Source organism: Bubalus bubalis, chromosome 21, assembly GCF_019923935.1.
Source record: "Bubalus bubalis isolate 160015118507 breed Murrah chromosome 21, NDDB_SH_1, whole genome shotgun sequence".
Classification (NCBI taxonomy): domain Eukaryota; kingdom Metazoa; phylum Chordata; class Mammalia; order Artiodactyla; family Bovidae; genus Bubalus; species Bubalus bubalis.
Window position 1 is genome coordinate 7866600 of NC_059177.1, and position 25821 is coordinate 7892420.

General features: G+C 38.4%; 1 protein-coding gene and 1 pseudogene across 41 annotated transcripts in view; both read right to left on the bottom strand.

The window, feature by feature from the left end:
- CLASP2 (cytoplasmic linker associated protein 2) overlaps nt 1-25821 on the bottom strand; it is a 179355-nt gene that overhangs the window by 88969 nt on the left and 64565 nt on the right. For all 41 annotated transcript variants that reach the window (XM_044934175.2, XM_044934163.2, XM_044934162.2 and 38 more), the window contains 4 exons: nt 12488-12567; nt 9673-9765; nt 6027-6172; nt 2955-3090 (listed from right to left, as the gene is read on the bottom strand). In XM_044934175.2, coding sequence (XP_044790110.2) covers nt 2955-3090; nt 6027-6172; nt 9673-9765; nt 12488-12567 — 455 coding nt within the window. The remainder of the gene's footprint in view (nt 1-2954; nt 3091-6026; nt 6173-9672; nt 9766-12487; nt 12568-25821) is intronic.
- On the bottom strand, nt 16350-17333 carry LOC102410375 (annotated as a pseudogene).

The following is a 25821-nucleotide window of genomic DNA, read 5'->3' on the forward strand; positions in this document are numbered from 1 at the left end:
ATATATGAAGAAATGACAAACTGGTAGAAAATATTTATAAATAAAATTAATATACAGTTGTCCTTCAGCGTCCACGGGGGTGGTTCTGGGACCCTGTGAGGATACCAAAATTCGGGATATACAAATCCCTTACATAAAATGGTACAGTATATGCATAAAACCTACACTTTTTTTTCCTGTATACTTTGTCATCTCTAGATTACTTAGTTAATATAATGCAAATGATACACACATAGTTGTAATTATTATAAATGTTATAGAAACAGATGCCAGCAGAAGGCAATACAAGTTTTGCTTCTTGAAACGCATTACAATTCTTTCCACCACAAATATTTCTGATTTGAGGTTGGTTGAATCCACAGATGCAGAACCCATGGATAAGGAGGACCAACTGTTCTAATAACATAGAAAAAAGGCCATAGAAAAAAACGCAAGGAAAAAAGGCACCAAATATAAACTGGCAATCCTTAGAAAAGCTATTAAAGGAAAAAAATACCTAATGTTTTCTAATAATCCAAGAAATGCAACGTAGAATATGAAATAATATTCTTCAATTATTAAATTTTAAAACCTTTAAGATACTAATAATACACAGAGTAAGGTAAAGGACAGAGAAAAAGAATTTCACAAACTTCAAATATGGTGAGGACAGCTTAATATTAGCCCCTTTACTAAGACCTGACTTAGACATCAAAAATAATTAAACAAGGGAAGCTGCCTGAGTACATGAAGTTTAAAAAGCAAGGGTAAAAAAACATTTATACATATATATAAAATATATATAAAATGCTACACTTACATTTTGTAGTAAATATAGTTTGTATAGGCACAAAATAGAGGTTTGGAAAAGTACATCCTGAATGGTTAGAGTGGTGAGTTGTAGAAGAGCAAAATTTAAAAATTTAAGTGGGGAAGTTTTACATTTTTAACTCTTCTTCTGCCACCTTTAAGAGGTGGATGATGAGAAATATTAAGAATTTGTTGTCATCTATTACCACTGCTTGTAATATTTTTACTGTTTAACATTTGTCTGTTACTACAGAAGCAGAAGATATTAAGAGGTGGCAAGAATACACAGAAGAACTGTACAAAAAAGATCTTCATGACCAAGATAATCATGATGGTGTGATCACTCACCTAGAGCCAGACATCCTGGAATGCAAAGTCAAGTGGGCCTTAGAAAGCATCACTACGAACAAAGCTAGTGGAGGTGACGGAATTCCAGTTGGGCTATTTCAAATCCTGAAAGATGATGCTGTGAAAGTGCTGCACTCATATGCCAGCAAATTTGGAAAACTCAGCAGTGGCCACAGGACTGGAAAAGGTCAGTTTTCATTCCAATCTCAAAGAAAGGCAATGCCAAAGAATGTTCCAACTATCTATTGCAAAATTGCACTCATCCCACATGCTAGTAAAGTAACGCTCAAAATTCTCCAACCTGGCTTCAGCAATATGTGAACCGTGAACTTCCTGATGCTCAAGCTGGTTTTAGAAAAGGCAGAGGAACCAGAGATCAAATTGCCAACATCCGCTGGATCATTGAAAAAGCAAGAGAGTTCCAGAAAAACACGTAATTTTGCTTCATGGACTATGCCAAAGCCTTTGACTGTGTGGATCACAATAAACTGTGGAAAATCCTGAAAGAGATGGGAATACCAGAGCACCTGACCTGCCTCTTGAGAAACGTGTATGCAGGTCAGGAAGCAACAGTTAGAACTGGACATGGAACAACAGACTGGTTCCAAATAGGAAAAGGAGTATGTCAAGGCTGTATATTGTCACCCTGCTTATTTAACTTATATGCAGAGTACATCATGAGAAACGCTGGGCTGGAAGAAGCACAAGCTGGAATCAAGATTGCTGGGAAAAATATCAATCACCTCAGATATGCAGATGACACCACCCTTATGGCAGAAAGTGAAGAGGAACTAAAAAGCCTTCTGATGAAAGTGAAAGAAGAGAGTGAGAAAGTTGACTTAAAGCTCAACATTCAGAAAACGAAGATCATGGCATCTGGTCCCATCACTTCATGGGAAATAGATGGGGAAACAGTGGAAACAGTGTCAGACTTTCTTTTTGGGGGCTCCAAAATCACTGCAGATGATGACTGCAGCCATGAAATTAAAAGATGCTTACGCCTTGGAAGGAAAGTTATGACCAACCTAGATAGCATATTCAAAAGCAGAGACATCACTTTGCCAACAAAGGTCTGTCTAGTCAAGGCTATGGTTTTTCCTGTGGTCATGTATGGATGTGAGAGTTGGACTGTGAAGAAAGCTGAGCATTGAAGAATTGATGCTTTTGAACTGTGGTGTTAGAGAAGACTCTTGAGAGTCCCTTGGACTGCAAGGAGATCCAACCAGTCCATCCTAAAGGAGATCAGTCCTGGGTGTTCATTGGAAGGACTGATGTTGAAGCTGAAACTCCAATACTTTGGCCACCTCATGCGAAGAGCTGACTAGTTGGAAAAGACTCTGATGCTGGGAGGGATTGGGGGCAGGAGGAGAAGGGGATGACAGAGGATGAGATGGCTGGATGGCATCACCAATTTGATGCACGTGAGTGTTGGTGAACTCTGGGAGTTGGTGATGGACAGGGAGGCCTGGCATGCTGCGATTCATGGGGTGGCAAAGAGTCGGACACGACTGAGTGAACTGAACTGACCTGTAACATGATTCACACACACAGTCTCACACATGCACGTGCATATTGTGCCTATTATATTCTGTATACAAGCATCTTTACTTTGTAATCATCTTTACTATTTAAATTTCATTAATACCTGTGTATTACTTTTATTATCAGAAAAATTATTCAAAAGTAATTTTTTTCTTGGGGTTTAAAAAAATTCCAATGATTTATTTAAGTACATTGAAAGAGAGAGACAGAGACAGACAAATGGACAGGGAGACACACAGAGGAAGACAGGAAAAAAAAATAGGAAAAGAACCTACCCGAATTATGAATCTGATTGCTGCACATCCAGAAGTCGCCATGACTTTTGCACTATTGGGGACGAGATTAAAAAGTGTAGGTACAATGGCTTCAGCGCCATGATCAAACTTGTTTCCCAAAACTGTTGAAAGATGGCTATAAAGGAAGACAAAAAATGTTGTCTTAGAAAAATAGTTTAACATTAAATATAGGTAGGACCATATAATTTTAAAATATTCTTTTACTGAATTAACCTAAAATCTTTATTTTAACCAGTTCTAAAATGACAGAAAAACGAAAGAGAGAAAGGAAAGTGCAGATATTACATATTTCTTTCTTTCCCTGACCTTTTACTGTCTAGTGCAAAGTTGATTTTGGCATTTTAAGCATCTCTCTGCAATAGAGAAGCCATTTGATCTCAGAATTTAAGCACTGACGTGACAGGTAAAACACTCAGCTTTGACTGTCCTGATGTTTAGTCTTTATCCATCAGATATTTTCATTCTGATGCCCCAGTATCAACATATTGTACAAACAAGTAAAATCTTACCCAAATCAGTATTCTACTATTTGTATTAATGGTACCACTACTATTTCAGTCACAAATACTTCCTGACATCTTTGGTGTAGGATTTCAGAATTCTTGATTGAAAATAGAACTCTACTATACCTTGGTTACCAGCTTTCCTGGTAAACAGACAGTAAAGAATGGTGGTTCAGTCGGTAAAGAATCTGCCTGCAATGCAGGGTACTCGGGTTCAGTCCCTGGACTGGGAAGTTCCTCTGAAGAAGGAAATGGCAACCCATTCCAGTATTCTTGCCTGGGGAAACTTCCATGAACAGAGGAGCCTGGTGAGCTACAGTCCAGGGGGTCACAAGGAGTTGGACACAACTGAACAACTAACACACATACACTGACTGGAGCTTCCCAGGTGGCGCCAGTGGTGAAGAACCTGCCTGCCAATGCAGGAGACATAAGAGACACAGCTTTGATCCCTGGGCAGGGAAAATCCTCTGGAAGAGGGCGTGGCAACCCACTCTAGTATTCTTGCCTGGAGAATCCCACAGACAGAGGAACCTGGCAGGCTACAGTCCATGGGATCGCACAGAGTTAGATATGACTGAAGTGACTTAGCGTGCACAGATGCACTGGTTAGTTGGGTGACTCTAAACAAATGTGTCTTCTCTTTCCAAATTTGCAGTTAAACAACTAATCCAGCCTAATTAATTTGATATGGTTTGCCGTCTATGGGGTCACACAGAGTTGGACACGACTGAAGTGACTTAGCAGCAGCAGCAGCAGCAGTGTGACTTTGGGTAAAACACTTATGAAGAATGCTGTAAATACTCACATTTCTGACAAGGTGCAGAAATGGTTAATTTCTACATAGTTATATCTTATTTAGAATACATTAGCTCCGAAATATCAGATTCCTGATTCAAAGCAGTACTCAGACCTATTTACTAGTGTTCAGTTACACATTCAGTTTTCCCTTGTGAAACTCAGATGAGAAGCAGGGGAGGCCACCTGTGCCCTGATGTTGCTGTCTTCCTTTAAAGTGTGAGCCTTTTGTTCTGGTCAGCAGGTGATGTCGTTTGGAAGTAGCCTCATCTTTCCCAGCTTGTTAGGAGGGGTAGCCTGAGAGTACTCAGCTTCCAGAGTAGCCTGAGCAGTACGATTCCTACACAACAGCCTTTCTGGGGTCTCAAATGCATGCCCTGGGGGTTTGACAAGGTCTCTCCAGTCTGGCTCCTCAAAACTTGAACCTGTCCCAGCCCATGCAAGTTCTGGGAATTATTGTTTACCTCATGGCTTCCAGCACTAGGGCTTTCCTGTCCCCAGAGAGTTGTACGTTTCACATGCACAGATGAGTGTTCAACTAGACTCATGGATCCCCTATGCAGACCTCTATGGCTCTTTTTCTGTTATAGCTCTCTTCTCCCCGGTATTCTGCACTGAAAAGTTTAGCCACTTCAGCTTTCAGAACCTCCCATCTCTTGTTTCTTCTTCAACTGAGTAAGACTGTCTTGCTCTGCCTGGGTTCTCCCTCCCCCTCCATGGTTCAGAAATGCATCCAGGTCAAAACTGCTGATGGTACTGTTCAACTGATTTGTTTCAAGAATTACAGTCCTGCTCTGTCTGCTGTCCATTATCTGTACACAGTTGTCTTATACATTTTCTTCAGTTTTCTGCAAGAGGGCTAATCCTATACCAGTTATTGCATCATGGCAAGAAGCGGAATTCTCATCATGAAGTATTTTCCAAGGTTACAATCTGAAGATTTTTGTTTTGTTTTGCTATCAAGAGATACTCAATTATTTTGGTATATTGACTTGTATCTAGCAACCATGCTACATGGTCCCTTAATTATAATCATTTATTAATTCTTGACTTTTTCTGCATGGATAATTATATCATCTGTTAATAAGGCAGTTTTGTTCCTTTTCTTGCAATCCTCATAGTTTTTATTTCCTGAGTTTTTTAGTTTATTTTTTTCTGTTCTGACTAGGACATCTAATATGATCCAGATTATAAATACTAATAGTATGTATCTAAGTGTTCCCTCTCTCCAAAGGAAGGCTTATACAACAATATATACAACAAATTTTTTTTTTTTTTTTCGTCAGGAGCAGCAGTAAGAAGGGTTCAAGTGTTCTACCATCCTTAAATTATAGAAAAATATAAACATACTGAATAGGTTTAGACTTTGATAAATTAATGATGGATGTTACAATTCGAGGACAATTACTAAAATGTCAGAAAAAAAGCTTAATATCCAAATTAGCAAAGAGAACATTACATAAGAAGAGCCGGTTCTGAGACCCATTCATTTTTTTCTTACACTCACAGAGTTAGTGACCAAAAATCTACCAGTAGACTTTTGACATATAAACATATTTCAAAGTTGGTATAAAGTACTATTAAGAAAGATTTTTTTTTCCAAATCACATAAATTTAATCCTTATGCATATGATTTTTGGATCATGCTTTAGGGGGGTTATCTTACTAGTGCTTTACTGAATGAATAACTCAATCAATGAGCACGAAATTAATTCATAAAAAATACTCATCACACAAAGAATATACTTACGCTACAGTAATACAAGCTTCTCTAACCACTTGGGATCTAAGATCCTTAGCGGAAAGTTTAAGCGCTCCATCCAACAAGCGTAAATGCTGGAAAAAGCAATCATATTGTGCAGCTCCAGCAACAAGCAATGATCGAATTTTCTTTAGCTGAAATAAAGAAAATTTTCATTACTGACATTAAAAAGTAAAGCAATATAAAAAAAGACAACTTCCTAAACATTATTTGAAGAAAACTTTTAAAGTTTTCATTAGATTCTATAACTATATTCAGACATTTTAACAGCACTAAACATAAATAAACATGTGAAGAAACAAACAAAACAGCTTTCTGGAAAAGAAAATTACAGATTCAATTATATGTATAATAGACATATATAATGTTTGAGTATATAAATAAATCTTAAAGTTTTAAGGGAGTCTATTTAAAATTGTGACAAAAGACACACTCAGGTACACGTCTGTGCTCACACACAGAAGTTAAAAGTTTACCTAAATAATACCCATTATTATGTAGAATCTCATATTAATTTCGGAAAAGGCAATGGCACCCCACTCCCGTTCTCTTGCTTGGAAAATCCCATGGACGGAGGAGCCTGGTAAGCTGCAGTCCATGGGATCGCTAAGAGTTGGACACGGCTGAGTCTTCACTTTCACGCATCAGAGAAGGAAATGGCAACCCACTCCAGTATCCTTGCCTGGAGAATCCCAGGGACGGGGGAGCCTGGTGGGCTGTCATGTATGGGGTCACAGAGTCGAACACGACTGAAGTGACTTAGCAACAGCAGCATATTAATTTCTGAGCTTTTCTAAATTTTTAAAGATATCTTTCAAAGTTAAAAAAGATGAACTAAAGATGGAAAGTATAGAAATAAAATATTGTGGATATTAAAAAAATAGTTGAAAGAATATTATATAACCTTAAGTATATATAAGGAAGGGAAACTATCGTAAGCAGAAATCAGGAGGCATCTAAATGAGATTAACTAAAAAAATCACAATATGGTAGGAAAAAATTATCTGCAACACAACAGTACAATGCACAAGGAATGGCAATAAAGTGAAAAAAAGACAACCAAATATTACATTGGCTAAAATAAATACAAGGAAATGTGTTCAACCTTACTGCTGCTGCTGCTGCTAAGTCGCTTCAGTCGTGTCCGACTCTGTGCAACCCCAGAGACGGCAGCCCACCAGGCTCCCCCGTCCCTGGGATTCTCCAGGCAAGAACACTGGAGTGGGCTGCCATTTCCTTCTCCAATGCATGAAAGTGAAAAGTGAAAGTGAAGTCGCTCAGTCGTGTCCGACTCCTAGCGACCCCATGGACTGCAGCCTACCAGGCTCCTCCGTCCATGGGATTTTCCAGGCAAGAGTACTGGAGTGGGGTGCCATTGCCTTCAACCTTACTAGTGATAAGCAAGTGCAAATTACAACAAAGACACACCATTTTCCTTCATTAGATCGGCAAAAGTTAAGACTCAGTAACACCCAGTACCAGACAGAAAACATATATTCTTACTGTTAAGTAGATCATGAATGACTAATATCTTTGTTCAAAATATTTTGGCAACATCTACTGAAATAAAACTGTATCTATTCTTTACCCGTCAACCTCATCTACAAAAATTTAACCTACAAAAATAAAAACACCACTGTTATAGATATATGCATAGATGTTTATTGTAATATTGTTAATACAGCACAAAATAGAACAAGTCCATCTTACTTTCTAGAAACATACAGCCCACCAAAATTGAATGAAGAATTAACAGGTAATCTGAACAATCTGATCATTGATCATGAAAAATTTACGGAATCTGCAATTAAAAAAAGCTCCCTGCAAATGGAAGTCCATGACAAGATGGTTTCACTGAGGAATTCCATCAAACATACAAAAAAGAACTTACACCAAACCTTCTCCAACTCTTCCAAAAAGAGGGACTTCCCTAGTGGAATGGCTAAGATGCTGCACTCCCAATGCAGGGGGCCTGAGTTCAATCTCTGGTCAGGCAACTAGATCCCACATGCCACAGCTAAAAGAGTCCCCATGTCACAACTAAGACTTGGTGCAGTCCAATAAATAAATAAAACAAAAAACTAAAGTAGAGGGAACCTTCCCAAAGTAATTCTATGAAGCCACTATCTCCCTACTACCAAAACCAAAGACACTACCAAAAAAGGAAATTACAGGCCAATATCTTTGATGAATTCAAATGAAAAAATCCTCAATAAAATATTAGCAAACTGAATCCAATTACATATGAAAAGGGTCATACACTTTGATCAAACTGGATTCATCCCAGGGTCACAAGGATGGTTCAACATATGCAAATCAAAAAATGTGACACAGCACATCAACAAAAGAAATCACATGATCATCTCAACAGATGCAGAAAAGAATCTGACAAAATTTAACAACCATTTATGATAAAAAAACTCTTACTAAAGTGGGTATAAAAGAAACATATCTCAACATATCTCAATAAAAGCTATTTATGACAAACTCACAGTCAATGGTTCATGACAAACCCAAACAACACTCAATGCTAAAAAGCAGAAAACACTGCCATTAAAATCTGAAACAAGACAAGGATGCCCACTCTACCACTTCAGTTCAACACAAGATTTATTAAAACTCTTAGTAATAGGAATCAGACAAGAAAAAGAAATAAAAGGTATCCAAATTGGAAGGGAAGAGGTAAAATTGCCATCACATGCAAGTAACATGATTTTCTGGAAAACCCTAGAGATGCCACACTAAAACGATTACAACTACTAAATGGATTCAGCAAAGCAGCAGGATACAAGATTAACATACAGAAATCAGTTGCATTTCTTTAAACTAACAATGAAATATCAGAAAGTAAAAAAAAAAAAAAATCTTTTAAAACCACATCCATGGTGGCTCAGACAGGAAAGGATCTGCCTGTGTTTCATCCCTGGGTCGGGAAGATGCCCTGGAGAAGGAAATGGCAACCCACTCCAGTACTCTTGCGGGAAGAATTCCATGGACAGAGGAGCCTGGCAGGCTACAGTCCATGGGGCCACAAAGAATTGGATACAACTGAGGGACTAACACTTTCATTACATATATATATATTACATACACACACACCTAGGAATAAACCTGACCAAGGAGGTAAAAGACATTCACTGAGAAACATAACACATTGATGAAGGAAACCGTAGATGAATCAAAGACATGAAAAGCTATCCCATGCTCTTGGACTGGAAGAATGAATATTGTTAAATGGCCATACTACAAAAGCAATCTACAGATTTAATGCCATCCCTATGAATTTAGATTCCTACCAAAAGTGCCCAAGGGTTTCCTTTACTCCACAACTATGTAACCCAAAGGAAAGCCATGGCACCGGGGCATCAGGGAAGCTCAACAAGTAACACAGGTGGAGACACTAACAAATGGATGAGAAAGACTCTTCCTGAACAGCAAAACAGAAAAAAATGCACCCTGAAAAAGGCCTATTACCTCAATTTGTTTTCCAGAGTGAAATACTACTTATCAGACTTTATTTCACAAGCAAATACCAGATAGTACTACTAGTAAATTTCCAAGTTTTTGAAAAAGAACACTGAGTGGGGAGAGGGAGGAAAGAGAGAGAGAAGAAAATAAAAAATAGAACACTTACTGCATTGGCACGCTGATCCCAGTCGTGTTTGTCATCTGACAAAATTTCCCTGATTTTATTTAACGTTTCTTCAAGTTCTCGACTAGAATAGATCTTAAAGAAAAGATGCAAAATGATAACATTAGTATTTCTTGCCACAACAAAATGATGCCCTGATGTTTAAAATAATCATTTAAGTAACAGTATTTTCCCCATTTTAGTACCATTTTTAAAATGAAGAATGGAAATACATTACAAACAATAATAAAATACTTAATCTTCCTTACCAGTTATGTAGTTAAAGGTATTTTCTCCACTCATAAGTAACTTCAAATACACTCTTAAAATGCTTTGTCATTTAAAAATGAAATACAAATATCCTACAGATTAGTAAAAATAGGAATGATTCCTCAAAATGACTTCAGGTATATAACAAATCTATTGCATTCATAGAGTGTGAAAAAGTTGGCTTAAAGCTCAACATTCAGAAAACTAAGATCATGGCATCCAGTCCTATCACTTCATGGAAAATAGATGGGGAAACAGTGACAGACTTTATCTTTTGGGGCTCCAAAATCACTGCAGAGGGTGATTGCAGCCATAAAATTAAAAGACGCTTACTCCTTGGAAGAAAAGTTATGACTAACCTAGACAGCATATTAAAAAGCAGAGACATTACTTTGCCAACAAAGGTCCATCTAGTCAAGGCTATGGTTTTTCCAGTAGTCATGGATGGATGTGAGAGTTGGACTATAAAGAAAGCTGAGCACCGAAGAATTGATGCTTTTGAACCGTGGTGTTGGAGAAGACTCTTGAGAGTCCCTTGGACTGCAAGGAGATCAAACTAGTCAATCCTAAAGGAAATCAGTCCTGAATATTCACCGGAAGGACTGATGCGGAAGCTGAAACTCCAATCCTTTGGTCACCTGATGTGAACAACTGACTCATTTGAAAAGACTCTGATGCTGGGAAAGAGAAGGGGACAATGGAGGATGAAATGGTTGGATGGCTCACGGACTCAATGGACATGAGTTTGAGTAAATTCCAGGAGTTAGTGATGGACAGGGAAGCCTGGCGTGCTGCAGTCCATGGGGTCGCAAAGAGTCAGACACGACTGAGCGACTGAACTGAACTGAACTAAATTGCATTCATATATTGATACGTATTTATTTTAGGTTAATACCTCCTCCATCCCTGTCCGTGCTAGACAGCAGCCAGGAGAGATGCTCACTTTTTTTCCCTCTGGAGCTAACTGCCAAACACCTTTCACTCACTTAACAAGTGTTCACATAACAAGGATGCAATATTCTAGGCATAAAGGACACTATGGTTAGCAAAAAATAGGCATGGTTTTTGTCTCAGCAGCATATAATCTAGTCAAAAGAGAAAAGAATTAATCAAATGATAGAAAATATGAAATTACAAATAGAAAGTACCACCAAGGAGAATTACACACTGTCTTGAAAGTGTACATATAAGAGGGAAGTGAACCAGTGAGGAAAGTCAAACATGAACTGGGGCAGATATCATCAGACAAAACAGAGATCAGTGAACAGCATGTGCAAAGGCCCTGAAAGAAAGTGAGAGAAGGCCAAGTACAGTAGTAAAGAGTGCAAAGGAAACCAGGCAAAGAACCAGGGACCCAGGCCTGAGTCAGTCAGTACACAGGATTTCTCTACATCACAGTCAAGGTTCAGAGGTGGGCATGTGACCCAAATCAGTTCGATTAGAATGAAATACAAGTTTTACATGGTCAACCAGGAGAAGAGACAGAGTGTAGCGAGGGTCTGAGGCTCGAACAACTGCAGCCATATTGCTAACCGCAAGGGAAGACAATGTAGAAGGATCCAGAAATAAGACCTAACAAAGAACAGGGTTCTGGATACCATTTGAGTGGTATACAGGGATACCTCAAAATGACCCTGTTTATGTTTTTCACTTTTATCAGCCATTAAATTCCCCTTTTACTTAAAACGAAACAAAAACTTGCCAGAAACAAGAGTACAAAGGGCAGCAAGGCATGAGACAAGGTGGAAGAGGTCAGAGGGGGACTAGATAACATTCTGTTAGAGAAGGATCGCTGGACTGTCTAAACCTTTCCTGCCTCCTGCTTTCCCTGCTAAGTTAGCAATCAGTAGGAATAATTTCTAGGTGTCTGGATCTTGTAACTGTTTCAGTAATGGTTTCCACATGAAACACTGAAAGAGTACATTTGAAAGGAGAAGATCATGAATCCAGTTGTGCACAGGTTGAATCTGAGATGCCTCAGAGACATCTAAAAGGAGATGTCAAAGAAACAACAGGTGGAAAAATTACTTTCACAATAAAGAGACGTCTGGCTTAGAGAGAAAAACCTAAGCATTATCTATGTAAAGGCCGGAACTAAAGCCATAGATTTGAAGGAAGTGACTTAGTAAGAAAATGGAGAGTAAGAAGAAAGGTTTAAAACTAAACCCTTAAGAAATCTCAAATATTCAACAGTCAAATAAAGAAGGATGAAACTATAGAGGAGAAACAGATGAAGCAGACAAAAAGATAGGGGGGAAAAAAATGAAAGAACACTGTTTACAAGCACCTTTAAAAAAAATAGTGGATATACTGAGATATACAGTGTAATGTAATATGACTCAACGATACGGATTTAATTTTATCTCAGCCTCACTGAAAAATCACTTGAACATCCAAATGTACCAATAAATAATAATTTGATAATAGTAAGTCAAGTATTTTATTTATGCAGTCAATTCAGAAAAAAAAAGATTTGAAAAAAGGGACAAAAACAAGTGATTTTAACAGAGAATATGCATGGGGGATGCCACATTACTGGTACCCTTACCTGAACAGAAGGGACATCTGTAAAAGCTTTTATAAAATCATCCTCATCAACTGCTCCGGCACCTCCTTCCTTAGAAGCACCTGATAATTAAAAAGAAAAAAAAATTTTTTTAAGTTTACTTTAAGCATTTTAGCACCATGAATGCCATGAAAAAATTAACTCTTTTGATATGAAAAAGGCATAATTTTGAGACATTCCATTTTACAAGAAGACATTAAAAACTCTTCAACTTCTCAGAAAAGAGAAGGTACTTAGTAGTAGTTGATTAACTCTCTTATAAGATACTAGACGAGGCTGGTAAAAGAATCCAAACAATACGAACCCTCTTACCCTTCGTTCAATGAAACAGCAAGGACACAAGAAATACAGGTAAAAGGATAAACATTTAAAAAGAGGAACAGTTTAAGCGACAATGTCACTATCGATGGCAAATAAGTGAGATAAAGGATCCATGTATGCTGCAGTGGTCAGGAAAGCAAATCGGAAAAATGTGAAAAAAAATGAGGGTCTTCAAATTAACTTCAAACATACATCTCTTATTGTACATACACAATCAAAAAGTAAACTCAATAGGCAGTACTTATTTAAAAGCCACTAATTAACCTAAAAAGAAATGCAAAAAGGCAAAATGGTTGTCTGGGGAGGCCTTACAAACAGCTGAGAAAAGAAGAGAAGCTAAAGGCAAAGAAATACCCACTAGAATGCAGAGTTCCAAAGAACAGCAAGGAGAGGTAAGAAAGCCTTCCTCAGCGATCAATACAATGAAATAGAGGAAAACAATAGAATGGGAAAAACTAGAGATCTCTCTAAGAAAATCAGAGATACCAAGGGAACATTTCATGCAAAGATGGACACAATAAGGGACAGAAATGGTATGGACCTAACAGAAGCAGAGATACTAAGAAGAGGTGGCAAAAATACATAGAAGAACTGTAAAAAAAAAAAAAAGATGTTCAAGACCCAGGTAACCACAAAGGTGTGATCACGCACCCAGAGTCAGACATACTGGAATGTGAAGTCAAGTGGACCTTAGGAAGCATCACTATGAACAAAGCTAGGGGAAGTGATGGAATTCCAGCTGAGCTATTTCAAAACCTAAAAGATGATGCTGTTACAGTGCTGTATTCAATATGCCAGCAAATGTGGAAAACTCAGCAGTGGCCACAGGACTGGAAAAGGTCAGTTTTCATTCCAATCTCAAAGAAAGGCAATGCCAAAGAATGTTCAAACTACTGCACAATTGCACTCATCTCACACGCTAGCAAAGTAATGCTCAAAATTCTCCAAGCCAGGCTTCAACAGTATGTGAACTGTGAACTTCCAGATGTTCAGGCTGGATTTAGAAAAGGCAGAGGAATCGGAGATCAGAATGCCAACATCCGCTGGATCACAGAAAAAGCAATAGAGTTCCAGAAAAACATCTACTTCTGTTTTATTCACTAGGCCAAAGCCTTTGACGTTGTGGATCACAACAAGCTGTGAAAAATTCTGAAAGAGATGGGAATACCAGACCATGTTACCTGCCTCCTGAGAAATCTGTATGCAGGCCAAGAAGCAACAGTTAGAACTGGACATGGAACAACAGAGTGGTTCCATATTGGGAAAGGAGTATGTCCAGGCTTATATGTCTTGTCAACCTGCTTATTTAACTTATATGCAGAGTACATCATGAGAAACGCTGGGCTGGATGAAGCACAAGCTGGAATCAAGACTGCTGGGAGAAATATCAACAACCTCAGATATGCTGATGACACCACCCTTATGGCAGAAAGTGAAGAGGAACTAAAAAGCCTTCTGATGAAAGTGAAAGAGGAGAGTGAAAACGTTGGCTTAAACTCAACATTCAGAAAACAAAGATCATGGCATCCGGTCCCATCACTCCATGGCAAACAGATTGGGAAACAATGGAAACAGGGACACACTTTATTTTGCGGGCTCCAAAATCACTGCAGATGGTGACTGCAGCCATAAAATTAAAAGACGCTTACTCCTTGGAAGAAAAGCTATGACCAACCTAGAGAGCAGATTAAAAAGCAGAGACATTACTTTGCCAACAAAGGTTCATCTAGTAAAAGCTATGGTTTTTCCAGCTGTCATGTATGGATGTCAGAGTTGGACCATATGGAAAGCTGAGTGCTGAAGAATTGATGCTTTTGAACTGTGGTATTGGATAAGATTCTTAACAGTCCCTTGGATTGCAAGGAGATCCAACCAGTCAATCCTAAAGGAAATCAGTCCTGAATATTCATGGGAAGGACTGATGTTGAAGCTGAAACTCCAATACTTTGGCCACCTGATGCGAAGAACTGACTCACTGGAAAAGACCCTGATGCTGGGAAAGATTGAAGGCAGGAGGACAAGGGGACAACACAGGATGAGATGGTTGGATGGCATCACCAACTCAATAGACATGTGTTTAAACAAGCTCCAAGAGTTGGTGATGGACAGGGAAGCCTGGTGTGCTGCAGTCCACGAGGTCGCAAAGAGTTGGACACAACTGAGCAACTGAACGACTGAACTAATTGAATTAAGCTATTGTCTTATAGTTCTTTTATATTCTGTTATACTGGGCTTAGAATCAAGCAAAACAGTTTTTTCTGCTAATTCTAATGGTTTAGAATGGTTTCTTGTTAAACTGTGTCAATGCAGGTGTTGAAAGACCAGAAGCTGAAGGGAGAAGGAACCTGTTCCTTCCTAAGTGTTTCCTATTCTTGTCAGTAAAACCCTAGCAACCCTGGTGGGATACTCATTTCAGTAGGAGTTACAGAATGCAGTCTGTCTAACATTCACTGAACCAGCTCATCATGCCTCTCAGAGACACAGGACGGCTACACCTGCCCCTCAGCAGTCTGAGTCACAGCTGTGCAGGGCCTCTCCTCCAAGCCTCTCCAGTTTAATCATTTTTACCTCCTCATTTTATTCTTCTAGCTTCAGGGGTAGGAGCTATTTACTGTGATTAGCTACCTCCATGATACTTCAGTGTTTTCTTTTTGCATTCTTAATTCATCAATATTCATTTAACAAATTATATTAAATTCTCTCTGTAAAAATAACGTGTGGATTCTGTCTTCTGACTGAACCCTGGCTGGTAACTCTACTTATTATTTATTTCTTCATGGTAAAAACCCAACACATGAAATGACTTTCAAATACGTAAGGTATATATTCCAATGGAAAGTTATTTAAAAATCTCTCTGATTAAAAAATTAAATAGAAAATAGCTCTCCAATGAAGTTTATCATCTACCAAAGGAAATATTAGTATTTCAAAACTCCATTTTATTTATTTAAAATTTTATTTTATTTTTACATTTTACATAATTGTATTAGTTTTGCCAAATATCAAAATAAATCAATAATATAATTCAAATTAAAAAAAACCACTTAGGATTTCCAAAGGTATGTGAAAAGTGCCTTCTCTTAAAAAAAAAACTCTGAAGGTTTTTATGAGCTTTAATAGCAACAAGAGATGGACCACAGAATAGGATAACATAAAGTTTAAGGAAATATAAAACTGCAAATTAAAAGTAATGACAACTGAATAAAAGAGAAATAAATGCATGCTTACCTTTGGAAATTCAATTACAAGAGGAAATAAACTATGTAATTTCCTATATATTAAAAAGTTTAAGAAAATAAAACTCTCAATGCATGCCCATAATTAGTATAATTAACTGATTACCTGAAAATAACAACAGCAAAGAAACAAAAAGTATGATACCAACCATGTTATTTTAATATCTTACAACATGCATTCATCTACAAATCTCTTAATATGCCAGGGTTTATTGTTTCTGACAATGGATCCCTTGATAGTAATGCATAGACATGAACTTTTATTTTTTTATTATTTTTTTTTGTTCGCTCATATCTTTATTAAGCAATATACAATTACTTGTCTTCTGGTTTGTTGAAACAATAGGTCAGACAACATTTGCCACAATAATGTCTGTCGAAGTGACTGGCCATAAAAACTCCAGCACCACATTCATCCGAGGGACACTACCGGCGAAGGTGACTGATTTTGCCATTCTCATCCACCTTATAGAATTTCAGAACAGCCAATTTAACCTTCTTTCTCTTATGCTTGTTCTTCTTGGGAGTGGTGTAAGACTTCTTCTTCCTTTTCTTAGTGCCACCACGAAGTCTCAACACTAGATGAAGAGTGGACTCCTTTTGAATGTTGTAGTCAGACAAAGTACGTCCATCTTCCAGTTGCTTGCTAGCAAAGATCAGTCTTTGCTGGTCAGGAGGAATTCCTTACTTATCCTGGATCTTGGCCTTTACATTTTCTATTGTATCCGAGGGCTCGACCTCGAAAGTGATGGTCTTCCCGTCAGGGTCTTCATGAAAATTTGCATCTTGGTGGCGGTTCCGCCACAGATGACGGATCCAAAAGCAGACATGAACTTTTACAATTTCTTCTCAAAAAAAATTTTTTGGCCATGCCAAAAGGCATGATAGATCTTACTTTCCCAAACAGAAACTGAACCCATGTCCTCTGCAGTGGAAGCACAGAGCTCTAACCAAAGGAGTGCCAGGGAATTCCCCGCCAACCTATTACAGTTGTCTGTCTAAGTCACTGGACAGAAATGTATTTAGGGACTTGTCCTTGTCCAGCGATGGATATTCAAGATGGTGGAGTAGAAGGATGTGTAGAGTAACAGGCAAGTTTAACCCTGGAGTACAAAATGAAGCAGGGCAAAGTCTAACAGAGCTCTGCCAAGAAAATGAGCTGGTCACAGGAAACACCCTCTTCCAACAACACAAAGGATGACTCTACACATGGACATCACCAGATGGTCAATACCGAAATCAGACTGATTATATTCTTTGCAGCCAAAGATGGAGAAGCTCTATACAGTCAGCAAAAACAAGACTGGGAACTGACTGCGGCTCAGATCATGAACTCTTTATCACCAAATTCAGACTTAAGTTCAAGAAAGTAGGGAAAACCACTAGTCCATTCAGGTATGACCTAAATCAAATCCCTTACGATTATACAATGGAAGTGAGAAATAGATTCAAGGGATTAGATCTGACAGACAGAGTGCCTGAAGAACTATGGACGGAGGGTTCCTAACATTGTACGGGAGTCAGTGATCAAAACCAATCCCACGAAAAAGAAATGCCAAAAGGCAAAACGGTTGTCTGAGGAGGCCTTACAAACAGCTGAGAAAAGAAGAGAAGCTAAAGGCAAAGGAGAAAAGGAAAGATATATCCATCAGAGTGCAGAGTTCCAAAGAATAGCAAGAAGAGATAAGAAAGTCTTCCTCAGTGATCAATGCAAAGAAATAGAGGAAAACAATAGAATGGAAAAGACTAGAGATCTCTTTAAGAAATTAGAGATACCAAGGGAACATTTCATGCAAAGATGGACAAAATAAAGGACAGAAATGGTATGGACCAAACAGAAGCAGAAGATATTAAGATGAGGTGGCAAGAATACACAAAAGAACTATACAAAAAAGATCTTAATGACGTGACTAACCAAGATATTGTGATAAGTCACGTACAGCCAGACATTCTGGAGTGTGGAGTCGAGTGGGCCTTAAAAGCATCACAACGACCAAAGCTAGTGGATGTTATGGAATTATAGCTGAGCTATTTGAAATCCTAAAAGACGCTGCTGTTAAAGTGTTGTACTCAGTATGCCAGCAAATTTAGAAAACTCAGCAGTGGCCACAGGACTGGAAAAGATAAGTTTTCATGCCAATTCCAAAGAAGGGCAAGGCCAAAGAATGTTCAAACTACCGTTCAAATGCACTCGTTTCACATGCTAGCAAGGTAATGCTCAAAATCCTTCAAGCTAGGCTTCAACAGTATGTGAACCGAGAACTTCCAGATGTCCAAACTGGATTTAGAAAACGTAGGAGAACCCGAGTTCAAACTGCCAACATCCACTGAATCATAGAAAAAGCAAGAGAATGCCAGAAAAACATCTACTTCTGCTTCCTTGACTATGCTAGATGGTGTGGATCACAACAAACTGTGAAAAATTCAAGAGATGGGAATACCAGACCACCTTACCTGCCTTCTGAGAAATCTGTATGCAGGTCAAGAAGCAACAGTCACAACTGGACATGGAAAAACAGAGTGGTTCCAAATTGGGAAAGGAGTACGTCAAGGCTGTATATTGTAACCCTGCTCATTTAACTTCTATGCAGAGTACATCATGCAAAATGCCAGGCTGGATGAGTCACAAGCTGGAATCAAGATTGCTGGGAGAAATATCAATAACCTCAGATATGCAGATGATACCACCTTAACGGCAGAAAGTGAAGAGGAAGTAAAGAGTCTCTTGATGAAGGTGAAAGAGGAGAGTGAAAAAGGTGGCCTAAAAGTCAACATTCAAAAAATGAAGATTATGGCATCTAGTCCCATCACTTCATGGGAAATAGATGGGGAAACAATGAAAACAGTGATAGACTTTATTTTCTTGGGCTCCAAAATCACTGAAGACAGTGATTGCAGCCATGAAATTAAAAGATGTTTGCTCCTTGGAAGAAAACAAGGACAAACCTAGACAGTGTATTAAAAAGCAGACATTAGTTTGCAGACAAAGGTCCATATTGTCAAACCTATCATTTTTCCAGTAGTCATGTACAGATGTGAGAGTTGGACCATAAAGAAGGCTGAGCACTCAAGAATTGATGCTTTTGAACTGTGGTGTTGGAGAAGACTCTTGAGAATCACGTGGACTGCAAGGAGATCAAACCAGTCAATCCTAAAGGAAATCAACCCTGACTATTCATTGGAAGGACTGACACTGAAGCTAAAGCTCCGATAGTTTGGCCACCTGATGCGAACAGCCAACTCTTCAGAAAAGACCCTGATGCTGGGAAAGATTGAAGGCAGGAGGAGAAGGGGACGACAGAGGACAAGATGGTTTGATGGCCTTACCAACTCAATGGGCATGAGTTTCAGCAAACTCTAGGAGATGGTGAAGGACAGAGAAGCCTGCTGTGCTGCAGCCGTGGGATTGCAAAGAGTCACAACTGAGCAACTGAGTAACAACCTTATCCAGTAGTTCCTAAACATTCAACACAGTTTTCATAACAACTTTCTTTCCACAATTATTAATATATTTTGTTCCTTTATATGTTAATACCATTTCTTGCAAAATACTTTGTTACAATATTAAGAGCAACTGAGCAACCATTAGGGAAGTCTGAGAACCAATATCTGACTCCTGGAAAGTATACATCCCAACTGGTACAGGAGACCTGCACAGAAACACCACAGCAGAGCCAGTTATCCTCAGTGTGCTCAAGAATGCAAAGCAGAAAGTTCTACAGACAATGGAGATGCGAAGGGGGAGTGCAGTATGACGAGTCACTACAGTGTATATGCAATTTACTCAAGTGTCATATGTACAACAGAATGCTAATGCCCATACATCAGCCCACCAGCCACAACACAATGCCAAAGGCCTCAAGGGAATGCAGAGAATCTGACTAAACCCTGATAAGGCCAGTGCCAATGACTAAAGACATACATAGGAAAGTCTAAGTTTGAAAGTCACAATTTTTACTCCAATCATAATGTCTTGATTATGCAGTAAATTCTGTCTTATTATGAGTAGGGTCAAATAAGCTAGTGGACAATAGAGGGGGAGCAGAAATTAAATGGCTTTTAGAAGTCCTACACAAGAGGGACTTCCCTGGTGGTCCAGTGGCTAAGTCTCTGTGCTCCCAATGCAGGGGGCCCAGGTTCAATCCCTGGTCAGGGAACTAGATCCCACATGCTATAAGGAGAGTTCACATACTACAGCCAGAAGATCCCATGAGCTGCATTTAAGACCCGGTGCAGCCAAATATGAAAATTTTAAAAAAGAAGTCCTCCAGAGATACAGAGACAAATCAGCCTTAGGACTATCTCAGATATGACAGTTAGGTCTCTAAACCTGGACACGAATATTGGTAAGAATTTACATAGTTTGAATAGTTGACCCTAATCTACCTTACTCTTACTTCTGAGAATCACTGTGGTTAAGCAGAAGTGCTGCTAACAGTGTGAAGACAGAGGCCATGCTGAGCTCTGCATTCTAACCGTTCTTACACCTCACATGTCTTATAAGGAGACCTTTTTATAAACCTAGTTTGCCTAATGTTTTTCCTCACCTTCATTTTGAGTGTTTGGCCTACAAAGTATTATAGGAAAAGGATCTCTGCATAGGAAATAAACTGTTCAATCAACTGTTTCATTTCACATTCAACATTTCATCTTCTGATACAACTTTAAAAAGTTCACCTAAACATACCACAAAATCCCTTTAGCACCAGCAAGGAAATAACTACACAGAAGAAAGTAAAAAAGAGTAATGGGCTTTCATGTCAAATATTACTGCAAGAAAAGGAGAATGGGCATGCACACCAAGGAGATGTATTTAGATAAATTAAGTTTGAAAGCAGGAGCACAGGTAAAGGTTGGGCTGAAGGGACAAGCAAAGCTGGCTTCCAAATTGACTAAAGCTCTTTCAAATATAACTGGGTTAACAATCACACCAGAGGATGTTAATGAGCTGAAACAGAAAAGAAGAGCTTTGCCCAGTTGTCTAGCGGTGGTGGTGGTGGTTTGGTCGCTAAGTCGTGTCCGACTCTTGTGATCCCATGGACTGTAGCCCGCCAGGCTCCTCTGTCCATGGGATTCACCAGGCAAGAATACTGGAGGGGGTTGCCATTTCCTTCTCCAGGGGATCTTCCCAACCTGGGAATCGAACCAGGTCTCCTGCATTGTAGGCAGATTCTTTACCAACTGACCTACCCACACAGTTGTCTAACCACTTTAAAACAGAGGTCAGTAATTTTTTTTTCTATAAAGGACTAGAGAGTAAATATTTTAGACTCTGGGGGCCATGTGGTTTCTGTTGCAATTTCTCAACTCTGCCATTATAGCCTAAAAGCAGCCACAGACAATATGTAAATAGTGAACAAGGCTGTATTCCAATAAAGCTCTACTTGTGGACTACTGCAATTTGAATTTGATACAGTTTTCACATGTCATACAATATTCTTCTTCTTCTGAATATTATTAGTCATTTAAAGATGTAGAAAACATTCTTAGCTCATGGGTGAAATAAAGACAGACAGTTGGCTGGACTTGGCCTGTGTACTACAGTCTGCTGATCCCTGCTTCAGAATCTACTCTAAGCTGGTAATCACTTGCACTGGGAGGCACAGGGAGGGGAAGGGCGATTAGGGGTACTGTCATTCAGGAGACAGCACGGCTTCTCGTGTGCCAGACTGGCTAGAGCAGGCACTCTCAGAAACCCCCAAATACTACTTCTAGAGGTTCAAGTATAAAGAGAAAACTTCATTCTTGCCAGTCCTTAACTACTAAGGATACAAAGGTAAATTAAGCCAAGGGTAAAGTAGCATGTTTTAGATACAGGAGCAAGGGGAGCAAAGTCTTAGAGGTGGAAAGAGGCAGGTTCCTCCCACGCTACAATGAAGCGACTAGCACTGAAGAGAAAGATAAATGCAGGAAAAACAACATGGAAGGAAGTATGTCATGAACCTTGATAAAATTCATAAAACATCCATAATTTTTCAAGAGAATTACGCTAATGAAACAACCATTGATGCTTTTGAAGAGTGCTATGAAAAGACAGAAGAGCTTTCTGGATCCTCAACTTTCTAAGGGAAGTAGGCTGAAAAAGATACTCAGCTGAAAACACAAGACACTTCTAGGCAAAAGAAGAAAAGATTTTGGGGGGCAGAGCTGAGGGTCCAGGGCACAACCAACAACAGAGGAAAACAATGGTTTAGAGAAGCATATCCAAAGAGAGAATGAAACCTTCTTGATGGAACATTCATGACACCTGAAGGAAGGGAACCTGACCGCAGATTGCTGTAGGATTTCAAAATGCTACAAATCAGTGACCATTAGGACGCTCCTGTTCCTCCCCTTTTTAAAATGAGAGTGTCTATTATGGTTTTTCCATGCTGGTACCACCGTTATATGTTGACTACATGGGGTGTAAGTAGATGTCTCTTTAGTTCAGAGGCCTTAGGATGGAGAGGAGCCACCCAGAGGCTCACATGCATCTGGACCTGATGCAGATCACAAGATGATGGACTCTAAGCTGATGGTATAATTAGGATGAGACTTTTGGGAAATGTCCATGAGTACCGTTTTGTATGTGGGAAACGTGAATTACTGTGGTCAGAGGGCAAGCTGCAGTGGACTGCACAGAGAGCTATAAAAGCTGCTTTCATTGCTGACAATTGCTCATTTTATAATACAATTTTGCAGCTTTCCCTATTGAAAAGTGAACTTCCCAGGAAAGAGGTGGAGAGGAGTAACTGAGAATTCTAGTTGAGACAAGACCTAGGGTAGGCTGAAGGGGTCCCTATCTGGTGATTCTCTAGTGTGTAGCATAAATAAACTTCCTCTGAGGAAAGCTTTTCAATTGAAGGACCAAGCTGAAACAATGAACTGACGATCAAAGTTCAAATATGTTGAATCCTTGAACAAAACAGAATTGAACTGCACGGGTCCACTTACATATAGTTTTTTAGAATTTATTTAGTTTTTTAAAAATACTGAGGTCTATACTTTGTTTTATTTACTTATTTTTTTGGTTGCATGGCATGCAGGATCTTAGTTTCCTAACCAGGGATTGAATTTGGACCCCTGGCAGTGAAAACGTAAAGTCCTAACCATTGAACCACAAAGGAATTACCCTAGGATTTTTTAAGATAAATTATGCAGTACTACATAACGCATGGTTTGCTGAATCCATGGGTGCAGAATTGCAAATAGGGAGCACTGACTAGGGGACCTGAGTACCCGATGACGTGGGTATTTGTGGTGGGTCCTGGAACCAACGCTCACAGATACTGGGGGATGACTGTACACAAGAGGGCAAACCATTATGAACTAAGTCACAGGGAAGAGAACAGAATTTTAGAAGTGTGGATATGAGAACTGCCTAGTTACAGACTACAGAATATTAATAGATGAGGGTATAACGCTTAAAGAAATAATATGGATAGAATCACAAAGATGCCAATCAACAAAAGATAACAGGAATAAACAGATAATTTGGGGGGAGGAGAATGCAGTATTACAACTATTGAAATTAAAACAAAACAAAACCAACTTTGACTGAAAGATTAAACAAAAGAAATATTTAGAGAACTAGAAGATACACATGAATAAACTACTCAGAATGTGACTGAGAGAAACAGGGAAACGGAAATATATGAAAAGACGTGGAGGACAGCATGAGAAGTTCTAATCTCTATCTAATCGGAGTGCCTCAGAGAGAGAGAGAGAATGGAAATGTTCACAAAAAGATAATGGCTGTGAACTTTCAAGATTCATGAAAACCAGGAATCTATAGAGTCAGGATGCACAGCATAACCCAAACAAGACAATGAAAAAGAAACCCACACCTAGAACTCTGTGGTGTAACTGCAGAACACCAAAGAGTCAGTCACCAGAGAAAGAAGAGAACACCTAGAACAGAACAGACTTCTCCAAAGCAACAGTGGGAGCCAGAGAACACATCAATATCCTCAAAGTTTTAAAAGAAAGAATTGTAAATCTAATTGTGTACTTAGGAAGATTAATCTTTAAATAAGAACACAAGTGTAAAAAGTCAATGCACTGAAAATGAAGAAAACAAAACATTACCTAAGGATGGTCTGATTATCTAAATCAGAGGTTGGCTTTTTTTCTGAAAAGGGCCAGATAAAAAATATTTTAGGCCTCACGGAGTGTGGTGCAATTACTCAACTCTTCACAAATGAATGAGTGTGGCTATATTTCAATAAACCTTTATTTCTTAAATCAGATAGCAAGGACATATTTGGCTGTTGGCTATAATTTGCCAAACTCTGGGGTAGATAAAAAGCTCAAAACAATATATAGTAAAATCATCTAAAAATTAAACTTTATCTAGGTGACTAGTTGTAAAATCAAAATATAATTAATTTAATTTCCATGCTTCAAGCAACAAAGTTAGAAATTTTAAATTAAAAAATACTATGCTAAGGAACCTTGAGGGCAATTACACTGAGTGACAAACACAGTATGATCTCGCCATTTGTGAACTAAAAAAAAAGCACAGATACAGAGACCAGATTGGTGGTTGCCAGAGGCAAGGGGTAGATGAAATAGGCGAAGGGAGTAAAAAGATACAAACTTCCAATTATAAAATAAATTAAGTCATGGTATGCAAAGTACAGTATGCTGACTACAGTTAATATTATACTGCATATTTGAAAGTTGTGGGACTTCCCTGGTAGTCTAGTGGCTAAGACTCTGAGCTCCCAATGCATGGGGCCCAGGTTCGATCCCTAGTCAGGGAACTAGACCCCACACGCTGCAAGTAAGCACAGCAAAATAAATAAATAAAACTAAGTTAAAAAAAAAAAAAAGTTGCTTAGAGAGTAAATATCAAAAGTTCTTATCACAAGAAAAAAACATTCTGCACTTATGTATAGTAAAGGATGTTAACTCGACTTATTATGGTGATCATTTTGCAATATATACAAATCTTGAATTATTATGTGGTACAACTAAAACTAATCTTATATGTCAATTACACCTCTATTTAAAAGAAAAGAAAATGCATTGACTCTGTTGATGAATCTGGGGAGAACTTAACATCTTTGTAATATTGTTTTCCTATCCAGGAATGTAGCATGTCCATTTATTCATGCCTTTTAAAATTTTTTTCAATAAAGTTTTATAATTTAACAAAATATTATGTTTTTATTATAAAAGAAAAACATTTTCAGCTATCTAGAAATAAACCAAACTGAACAACAACAAAAAAATGTTGAGGGGAAGAATGATTAAATTTTAATGAGACATTAGAGAACCCTAAAATTAGTGGATAGATACTCTGTGTTCATGGACAGGAAATCTCAGTATCATAAAGATGTCCAGTCCTCCCAAACTACTGCCATAGTAGTAGTTTGGCAAGCCTCAAACAGGACTTTTTGTGGAAACTGTCCCGCTGATTCTAAAATCTATTTGGAAGACCAATGGGCCAAGAACTGTTGAAATAACCCGTATAAGTAAAAGGTAGAAGTACTTGCCCAACCAGAAATCAAGACTTACAAAACTAAGATGAAGATGACAATTAGGTTTTAGTGCAGGGACAGACAAAATACAAACCTCAAAAATAGATTCACAAATGTATAAAAAAAATTGAAAGATGACAAAGAAATGATTCAGGTTAACAGGGAAAGTAATTCAATAATGATGTCCTAAAATTCAACAAAAGACTGAGATAACGGATTATCCATTTTAAAAAAGTTATTTCCTCTTGAAAGGAAATTTTAAAACTTTTTTAAAAAGCAATCTTAAAACTTAACA